General features: G+C 40.4%; 1 protein-coding gene across 2 annotated transcripts in view; it reads right to left on the bottom strand.

The window, feature by feature from the left end:
- The window catches only part of WIPF1 (WAS/WASL interacting protein family member 1), a 72,569-nt gene that overhangs the window by 8,925 nt on the left and 52,930 nt on the right, over positions 1-10,714 (bottom strand). For both annotated transcript variants that reach the window (XM_011357264.2, XM_023529358.1), the window contains exons 4-7: positions 8,403-8,603; positions 5,006-5,779; positions 1,003-1,215; positions 134-247 (exon numbers count right to left, since the gene is read on the bottom strand). In XM_011357264.2, the coding sequence (XP_011355566.1) occupies positions 134-247; positions 1,003-1,215; positions 5,006-5,779; positions 8,403-8,603 (1,302 nt within the window). The remainder of the gene's footprint in view (positions 1-133; positions 248-1,002; positions 1,216-5,005; positions 5,780-8,402; positions 8,604-10,714) is intronic.

Raw genomic sequence — 10,714 nt, 5'->3', positions numbered from 1 at the left:
GGCTCCAAATCCAGAAGTGGTTTCTCTCCACTCCAGGCAAGAGGCCTGGATTTCCTATCCAACCCTCGGTTGTATATAATAACCCAAGCTATTCAAGTAGGAAGCTGCCAATAGTCCTTGCAGAAATACTCACTCCGGCTTTCATTTCTTGCCAGTTTACTGGGATAACTTTTGGTCGTTGGCACATATGGCTCTGGAGGTGGCAAATCAGAAATTGGATGGAAGTAGAATCTGCTTTCCCACTCATCTGAGGGAGAGAAACAAACAGTATCTTCAGTAACAGACAATCTGCTGTGAAGACTTATGTAATGAAAGGCACAGAATGAAATTTAGAGAGAACTGAAGAGATCGCATCTAGTTTTATATCTACGGGTTTAGAGAAAAGCTGGAGGTGCCATAGATGTCACTGATTAGCACATCAATAAAATATACTGGTCTGCAGATCAAACCAATGATAGATCCAAGTGATTTTAACTAGAGTGACTAAGACCCAGCCAGTCCCTCTCTGGAGCTGGGGGCTAAGGTTTGGGGCACCTTTCTTAATTACTCCTCCCACCAGTGGAAGGAATAACTGGGACCCTCTGATAAGAAGCAGAGGTAAGCTGCTTAATATTTGTAGGCCATTGGGCCTCTCACTACAGCAAACTGTTTAGAAAGGTAAGTAAAGTAGTAAGGAGGTAAGCTACAAGAATGGTTCTTTTCAGAATTTTGGAATCTCTGGAAAGTTAACTGAAATGAGACTCTAACAAGGAACAGAGAAACGTGATCTGCCTTTTTGGAAAGTGGAGGAGGGGGATTACTGTTTTTAATTTGAAATCATGGTGGGCCCTAAAATAGTTAGTTAGATTACAGCAGTGCAGTGTGATAACAATGAGGGTCATACAACCAAGAAATGTTAATGCAAACACAAATAAACACAAACAAATTTCCCATTCAACTGCTGCCTTATAGGAGTTGAATGGGAAATTTGACCCATTCCAAGGAGTTCTGACCACGACTCACCTTCACAAGAGGAGTCTTGGAAGCCGTTTCTAATTGAAGTTGATGGTGGAGGTGGGGGAGGTGCCCCAGTGCCAAGCCTGTCGGGAGGAAGGGGAGGCCGGGGCCCACTCCTGGGGGTGTCTATTCCACTCCTGGATGGCAACTGCGGGGTGGCAGGGAGGGCCCGAGACGTGCTGCCATTTCTGCTTATGGGAGGAGGCGGTGGGAGAGGGCCTGGAGCAGAAGAAAAGATGACCTTTAGTGCAGTAACTTACAACTTGCATTACTATTATCATGATCATCCTCAGGGTGCAATTACCGAGCATGCACCTGCTGGATACATGCTCTTTTACTAGAGAACACAGAGAAATAAATGGTGGAGACTTCCTGGGAGATTTAGCCAAGAAAGGAGTAGGCACATATAGACCCAGAAAGGCACATATGTATACATGGCTGTGAAATGAGTTCATATTGGGAACAAAATGGCTGTTTTCGCTTTGAGTTAGTATCTAGATTGGAGATGATACAGTTAACTTGAGAACAGGTGATAATGTGTTTATACCGACAACCATATACATGCTTAAACACATTTTAAAATCCTTTTAAGTAGCTATTGAACTAATTATTGTGACATAACAATTATTAAATAAACGTTTTAAAAAAGAATTTAAAAATAAAATAGTTATGAAGTTATTTTAGATCTTCAGAGGGATTAAGTTCTTTAAATGCACAGTATTATTGCTAATCACACAAGCATGTTTCTGTGATGCATACGCTCTGTTTCCAGGCAGAAGTACGATCAGGAAATTAAATTAGTCATCCTGAGAGTAGCAGAAGTTCCTTCCTGGTTCTTCCTCTTTTGGGAGGCAGATTAACATAGGGAGTGACAAACAGCTGATCAATGTCAAGGCTATAAATGCAGGTGCAGGCTCCTGACCCTGAGCAGGATGCTTACCCTACGGAACCTAATGTCCTACCTACAAAGGAGCACCGGTCACCTTTCTTACAGCACTGTTGCCAGAAATAACTACTGAAAAGGCAAATAAAAAGTACTATATAAGTATTTGAAACCATTTTTTAAAAATGCAGGAATATGTATAATCAGAAAATTTTAAGTTCCTAGAAAATAATTCAAAGTAAATTCTTTTTGATAATACAAAGGAACTTATCTTGCTTTTCCCAGCCTTCAAATGCAGGGGCTATTTGGGTCATGAGTAAATTTAAAAATAAAAAGAAAGAAAAAAAAAGAACTTGAGCATTTCGCCTGTAAACCAAAATGGACTTAGTCATTATTCCTGATCTTCAGCAGTGTGCTCTACTTGCCAGATGCTGTCATTTTATGTAACACAATGTCTTATGATGCTATAAATATAAATATCTCTTGTTCACTACAAATTCAGAATCCAACTAGAGGACCTTAAAGAGAATGACCCACCCATCACAGGTATCCCTTCCTGGAAGTCTGGACTCGGACACTTGATAGAGGTGGGAGGCATGCCCTGCCCTGGCTGGTCTCCCAAAGAGTCTTCAGCGCCTCACTGAGTAGGGCTTATTTACTGCCCCATCTGCTTGTCATTGCTGGAGTCCCAGTCAGTAAGAGTAGATTTATTGTGGAGAAAAGTATCTCACATGTTATGGGCTTAACTTCACTGGTACTACCACCACATAATTGTCACTCAATGCAAACTAAACTTCCAGTATTACGGGGCCTGGTAACTTGATCGACTTACTACCTCTCTCTTTATCTCTCTCTCTTTTAAAGTAAATGTTCATGTTCCTACTTCTCCAACCTGTCCAGCTCCAAACCTGGACAAGTACAATAGAAAAGAAAACAGATTTCTATTTCCCACTGGCAGCATAATAATAAAAATGATCATTTATGCCGTGAAATAACATAACCACTAGGTACACTTATCCCATTCTTACAACAGCCTTGGGAGGTGTAGGGACAGCAGATGAGGCCTCAGAGGTGTTGGAAAGTTAAAAAGCCCACATCAGGAAGCTAATGAGAGGAAGAACCAGGATTTGACTACAAATCTGGTAAATTTGAAAGCCCACCCCCCTAACAATGAAGCCAAGCCATCTCTCAAAACACGGGTGGCCCTTGATATCCTCCCATGTGTTTCTTGTGGGACTCTAACCTAGTAGGAATTTTCTAGAGGCCAATTTGGCAATGCCTATGACATCTATAGTTTACTACGCACACTCATCGACCTAGAAATTCCATTCGTAGGAATTCATCCAAAAGAAATACACAGAGATGTGCACAAATATTTAGCTACCAGAATGTATTCTTGCATTATCTGCAATAGCAAAATCTGGAGAAGGCCTGTATGACCAAGTAAGGCATTAAATAATCAAGGTACTTTGGCAGGACTTTAATAGCAGACAGTCATTAAAAGTTAGGTTGTGTCATATCAGAAAATGTTAATGAGATATTAAATAAAAAGCAAATTACCAAACAATATATGTAATGTGATACAAATTTTGTAACTATGCATATATATGCATTTTAAAAAGATTAAAAGGATATGTAAAAAATGTTATCAATGATTATTTCTGGATGGATAGTGGTGGTAGGGTGATTTTTATTTTCTTCATACTTTTCTGCATTTTCTATAATAACAGGTATGACATATAATTGAAAGGAACAACAAGTATTATGATTATATGTCACTGCCTATCCTATTTTGGGGGAGATTTAATGTGCTGATTCATCCATTTGGTGGAGCCATGCAAATAGCTCCTCATCCACTTGAGGACAAAATCCATAGCTTACTGAATAAAAAGAAAACACTGTATTTCATTCATCTGACTACTTGTTCTTGTTCGTTCACTGAAGAATACTGAATGAAATACCAGAATGTCTAGGGATTGGATCGAATCGACTAGCTAACTTTTTATCCATGTAGCCCAATCTCTGTGGCGGAGAGGTTCGAAGGCATGGTTCTCAGATTTGGCTGCACATCACAATCACTGGAATATTATAACCCTAGTATCCCGATGCTTTGTCTGCAACTCAGACCCGTGAAACCAGAAAGCCCGGAGAAGGGACGCAGGCATGGTGGTTTTTAAAGCTCCCCTGGTGATTCCAGAATGTGGTCAAGTTTGAGAACTACTGGTTGAAAGAATGGTATTAGGTTCCTGGGGTCACAGGGTCAAAGGTCAGTTAGCTTCTCATAGAGAAGAAACATGCCCCATTTCCAAATATCTTGTAAGATAAGGTTAAATTTAAAAAGTAGATAGTTCCTCTGAATCCATCAATAACCAACATAAAACAGAAAGGAGCCTATTATAATTAGTGGAGAGAGTACAAACCCTCGGGAATCCTCACATTTCATTTCATCCTCTGAAAAGTTCTTCCCTTAGGTTCAGGTTTCTCAGCCCCGGCTGGGGCCGCAAATGCGCTTCAGCAGGTCTTTCAATCCATGAAAATTCTGAGTTTGTGCTTAGGAGCATTTTTATGAAGCGAGAGCCTAGACCTTTATCTGATTCCCATGGAATCTATGTGCCAGAGACGTTAACAAACAGCAAAATGGACTCTAAAATTTGTCTTTAATGAGCGGAAAGTGGCCTCTGAGCTTGACAGATGAAGAGAGAAGTACGGACATTAGCTCTTAAATAACTGCCCTTCTTGTGGAAATAATAGGGCCCTCCTGCAGGAGATGGGAATTTATTTCCCCAATTAAGACATCAAATCACTTTAGGGAGTCAGGGTAGTAGAATGGGGAGATGGAAGATGAAAGTTCTAGCCTCTTCTTTATTAACTAGCTTGTGATCATTTAATTTTACTGATTACTCAGTCTCCTCATCTCTAAAACAGAAATATCAGTCCCACTTTCCCCAGAGGTTTACAGGAGGTCAAGATGAAATCACACAGCCCTACGTGTCACTTAACAGATGAAAACAGTCTGAGAGTTCACTTAAGCTTCTTGTTGGAGTCTATTCAAGTATAGGATTATTAGTGACATTTGGCAGGCTGGGTGGGTTTCAGGGAGACAACTCACCGCATGTCTTGCCATACCTGATCTGCCTGGTGGGTCCCTCACCGGAGGAGGGGGTCTCTCACTGGGCGGGGGAGGAAGAGGACCCGAACGTCCAGGTGAAGGTAAGGGAGGTGCCGATGATGACGTGAGGGACAGATTCCGCTGTGGGAGCCTTGGGATTTCGTCACTGCCGCTGGAACCAGGAGGCATGGGGGGAGGGCCGGGCCTGCTGGGTGGTGGTGGCGGAGGTGGCGCCTGCGACGAGGAGGAAGGCCGCGGGGTGGAAGGCACTGGTGGCTTGCTGTTCTGCGGGGGCGGCGGTGGGACCGCGTCCCTGTGGATGGAGGCCCTGTTGCCCACTGGAGGAGGTGGCGGAGGAGGTTTGTCATCCAAGGCCCTGCTCGGGGTAGGGGGCAGGGGAGGCCTGTTGGAGAAGGGCGAGTTGGAGCCTGAGGGGCTCTGACGGATAGAGCCTCCTCCAAAAGCAGCACCTCGGTTTCCGGGAAAAGGGGGAGGGATCGGCCCAGGGCTGGGCTGCCTGGGGGCCCCGGGCACTGGTGGGGACCCCCGGTTGTGCAGACTTGATTGAATGGGTCTCGGCGTATTAGGTACTGGAGGGGGAACGCTATCAGGCTTTGAGCCCACGTCGGGCCTCGGGGGAGGCATTCGGTTCTTCTGAGGCTCTGGGGGTCCACTTCTGTGGCCCGGGGAAGGCACAGGGAACCTCCCCAGGCCGCTTGAGGGTGAGAAAGGTTTGGCAGATATAGATCTTCCTCCTGGTGGCAAAATCGGGGGTCGGCTGCCTCCAGAATCTGAAGAACAGGGGAAAAAAAATCAGAGAGAAAATTAGAAACTTTAAAAGTAACCAGAGAACTGGAATATACTCCCAACTACTGGAAGTCCTTTCCTAGGTGTTATAAAATATAGGTAACTATTACTTATATAAAAAGCAAATTACCAAACAATGTGGTCTTTTCTGGAGGAAGAGAAAGGAAGAGATCACAGTTCTCTGTTTACCTTCTAGTGTGAGGTTCTACAACCTGTCAGCTTTCAGAAGGATTCTGAAAAGGTCTCTCGTCATTATGTATGGACGAGGACCAGGATGAAGCTGGTAAGAGTTCTGGAGAGATCCCTATTCATTATGAGAGGACAAGAAGAGGACAGTTGTGGCACATGAGATTTCTGCTCATGATTTTCTTTTCTCCCCATCACCATTCTGGTCCCCTCGCCTTTGTTCCTCTTAGGCTTAAAAAATAATTTAGCTATTTTAGGTGAAGAAATTAGTTATCCCAATATAAATCTCCATATAGGAGGCTTACCTAGTCTTTTTGAAGAGAAATTCTCAAGAGAAGGTGCAAATATATAATGGAAGAGTCATGATTGCAATAAGAAGGAACTAAGAACAGAAAAAGGAACTGTTGAAGTTTAATTGAAAGAGTCGATACCAGTGGATCATCTTAATCTGCAAAGAAGTAAGCAACTACACAACTTTGTTCCTACTGGGTCAATTTCCACTTCAGTATTGGCAGGACAGGACAACCCTATTACATAATTAATATTAAACTGCTTTGGTTCAACAAATGACTAAAGGGAGAACCAAAGCTATAGAAAAATTTAAACTACCACCCCAGAATCTCTTGGAACCCAAGGTAATTGTCAAAAAATGGTTAGCCTGAAAACTTCTACCACTGCATCATGAGCTAATTAATATACCAAATATTTATTGAGCACTTGCTATATGCCAGATATTATTCTAGATGCTAGAGACAGAGGAGTAAACGAAATAGAAAATATCTTCTCTCTTATAGTTTACATTCTTGTGGGGGAGATAAATAAACCAGCAAACACATATTTGCAGACAGTTATAAGTACTGAAAGAAACTAAAATAGGCTGATGAGATAAAGACTGCATGGAGAGGCTAGGATAGATGGGTGCCTGGGGATGGCTCTTTTAAGGACGTGATGTCTGAGCTGAGGCTAGCCATGGAAAGATGAGGAAGAGCAGGGCTTTGGGCAGAGGACCAGTAGATGCAAAGGCCCTGTGGTGGGAATGAGTTTCAAGTGAAAAAACCAAGGCCCTGTGCCTGAGACACAGTGAGCATGGAGAAAAAAGATCCCTAAGAAATAGAGTTTGAGTGAACATCAGGGGCCAGGTCATAAAGAGCCTCGTAGGCCAGAAGGGGTTCAGCTTTTATCCAAGATACAATGACAGACATTCAGATGGATTTAAACAGTGAAATAACATGAACTCTAGAGACGATGTTTTATTTTGACGTTAGTACTAGAAAAAAAGCTGTATTTTCTTTGACAGTGTGGTCTATTTCTATGCCACCAACACTTGTAATCCATTATATCTTCCAAGTTCAGATGAAAGCTTCAGTTACTACATTACATGGATAGGATCCATTATGTGGATAGTATACTATAAACATATGTACTTTGGTATACCATTTTGTGTACTAACCTAAAGTCCATCTTCATTTTATTATTTTACTTCCACTTGTCTTTTGCCTTAGATCCTTCACTTTTTATTAAATGTATGCATTTGTCAGCTGCCTCAAATCCCTTTGTTGGGTTTTGAATAAGTAAATTTAAATTTAAGTGCACGTCTAGCAAGATGGACTCTCATTATTCTTTTTTAAAATTTTGACCATCCAAGGCTAAAATAGTCAGCTAATCCTGAGGATTCAGTGACTACATCAATGTGAGAATTTCACACTTTTCCCAGCAGACATTTTAAAAGATCACAGAATTAGAAATAAAATTCTTCTAACACAATAAACATGGAAAAAAGAGACAGTTTTATGATACAATTTCTTGAGCTTCTGCTAAGGAGGGCACCTTATACACTCCGTAAGGTTTTTTATTTAGACATGACCAGGAGCAATTTTCTTCTCTGCCATCAGATTCACAGACAATCCTGTAGGCCTCATTTCCTTGGCTCCCTGCAGAGAATACTTAGAATCACTGGCCCTTAAATGCCAATGTCTGTCATGCAAAACACTTTTTAAATTTAGTGAGATACGTAATTATATTCCATAGGACATGCTCCATAGTGTGTTTGAAAAGTGGCTCACAAGTATGTGCTATCCTAGACAGCTGGGTCAGGTTACCTCACAAAGAAAGCTGAATTTCCAGGTCACCAGGCACAGTTTCCAGAGTTGGCAAGTTCCATTTGCTCCTTCCTTTTCTTCCCAATCTAGATCACCCTTTACAAGTTACCCCAAGAACATTGGACAATATGTAACAGCTCGATAGAGTTATCTGATGCTGATTTAGAAAAAAAAAAAAATGATGCTAAATAGAGTCTCTTACAAAAGAATGTTAACAGTTCAAGCAATCTAAACTGTTTTCAAGGGCACACCACGACAAGCCTCTAAACCACCAAGCTCTGCCTTGTCTTCAGTTACTAAGAGAGAAAGAAACTCTCCTTACCACCATCCCTGTTGGCTGTGGATCTCAGCTTCGGCATTCCAGCCTGGAACAGTCCTCCCAAGCCGGGTGGTCCACCACCTCCAAAGCTGCCACCGCTGCTGCCGCCACCGCCACCGCCACCACCACCACTGCCACCTCCTCCGCCAAATCCGCCACCTCCACCAAAGCCACCACCACCACCACCAGCAGCTCCTTTAGGTTCTGCAGGGGAAGAAAACACAATCTTTTCACATGTATGAAAACACCACCAGAGTATTCCACCAGCCCCGGCCCAAGAAAACAATAACGATAAAAGCTGGGCCTATAGTGGACAACTGGGATTTCATTAAAACGCAGGATTTTAAGGATTCACTCAACAGTAGTCTTAATATTTTAAAAATTCTTTGCAATCTGAAACAGTACAAAGATTTTGTTTTATTTTGCATTTATTTCCAAAATAGTGAATGCAGACAGTTATAAGTACTGAAAGAAACTAAAACAGGCTGATGAGATAAAGAGTGCATGGAAAGGCTAGGATAGATGGGTGCCTGGGGATGGCTCTTTTAAGGACGTGATGTCTGAGCTGAGGCTAGCCATGGAAAGAAACAAAAAAAACCCCAAAAACAAAAAAGAAAGGAAGAAGAGAGAAAATTATTACGAAGTATCCTATCTAACCTTCAGGGTTATTTCCCATGTCTTTGAGCTATTTTACAACAACCCTGTAAGTTGTAGAAAACTGATAACAATGCAAATGACATTTGTCCATAGAAATGCAAATTGGTTGTGATCAGTGGAATGCAACTGATTATTGACCCATTTTGCTCCTCTCTATAAATTCATTTCAGCATTTATCAGCCTATATATGTGTGAAACTTTGAATAATTCTCCTTTGAACATCACATTCCATTGATTAATGGGTTAAATAAAATCTTCGATATATGTTCGCTTTATATCTATATGAGAGTCAATGATTATACTTCTTTAAAAAATTGTCTATTAACAATTTATTAGTGTAAATATGTTTCATGAGCTTAAGCATTGTTTAAAGTTCTACCCCCAGAAAACCTTGTTGAGTTTTTGATGAGTATTACATGAGACCTACAAATTAATTCAGGAGAACTGACTCTTTATAATATTTAGACTTTAAGGAAACATGGCATATTTTCCCATGTCTTCTGATTTATTCTGTAAAGTTTTGTATTTTTCATGATATGAGTTACACATGTTTTTTGTTAGGGTTACTTCGAATACGTTTTTATTTGGTGAAATTGTGATGGAGATGTTTTTCCTCCTGAATTTTGTGATTGGTTTATTACTGACGTCAGGAATTTCATTTGATATCTAATAAAATATTTTGCTATATTTTCTAAATTAAGATCTACAAAAAATTTGTTATCTTGGATTTTCTAGTAGATATAATGGTTTGTAAATAATAAAGGTTTGCCCCCTGTTTTCTATAGTTGTATCTTATCTTATTTCTGTTTTATATAAGTAATAACTTTGATGACTGAACTTCCATGACAATGTGAATTATTTTTTTGAGTTCATTTATTTATTTTTTATGGTGACATTGGTTAACAAAATCCGATAAGATACAATGTAAATTATTAATGTGGCTAAAGAAAAACATTTTGTCTTTTATGAGAATGCCTCTACTGTTTCAAAATTATATACTATTGGTTTGAAATAATTTTTTTTCTTCATTCTAAATGTTCGTAGTCAGCAAGGATCCTCCTATTTTAGTTTTTTAAGACTTTCTTATGACACGAAATTTAATCAAATGTCAGTTTAGGATCTACTGAAATGATTATGTGGTTTTCCTTATTTGATATGGTAAGTTTATAGACTTTCTAATATTAAATATGAGATAAATCCTGATCTTGGTAAATTACTCTTTTAATATACTTACTGAATTATTATTATTTTTTGATGTTTCAGTATTCTCTCATCTATGATCATAAATGATCTATCTATAGTATGATTTCTTACTGACATTTTGGGTCAGATAATTCTTTGTTGTGGGCGGCTGTCTTATTCTCTGTAGAATGTGTACAGCATCCCTGGCCTCTACCTACTAGATGGAACCCCCTCCCTCACCAAGTTGTGACACCTAAAAATGCCCCGGACATTGCCACATGTCCCCTGGGACTCTGATATACAAGCTTTCTTTTTGTGCATATGCTGCCTTTGTTGAATTTTGACATTAGGATCATGCCAGACTGATTATACCTATCGGATAGCTTTCCGTCTCTTCCTATGTTTGGGAATGAATGACTTACACAGCACTGGAATTAGCTCGCTCTTAAAATCTGAAAGAATTTACTAGTAAAATC

This window comes from Pteropus vampyrus, unplaced genomic scaffold, assembly GCF_000151845.1.
Source record: "Pteropus vampyrus isolate Shadow unplaced genomic scaffold, Pvam_2.0 Scaffold2, whole genome shotgun sequence".
Lineage (NCBI taxonomy): Eukaryota > Metazoa > Chordata > Mammalia > Chiroptera > Pteropodidae > Pteropus > Pteropus vampyrus.
Note: the sequence above shows the minus strand (reverse complement) of the source record. Positions and strands in the feature narration are given on the sequence as shown.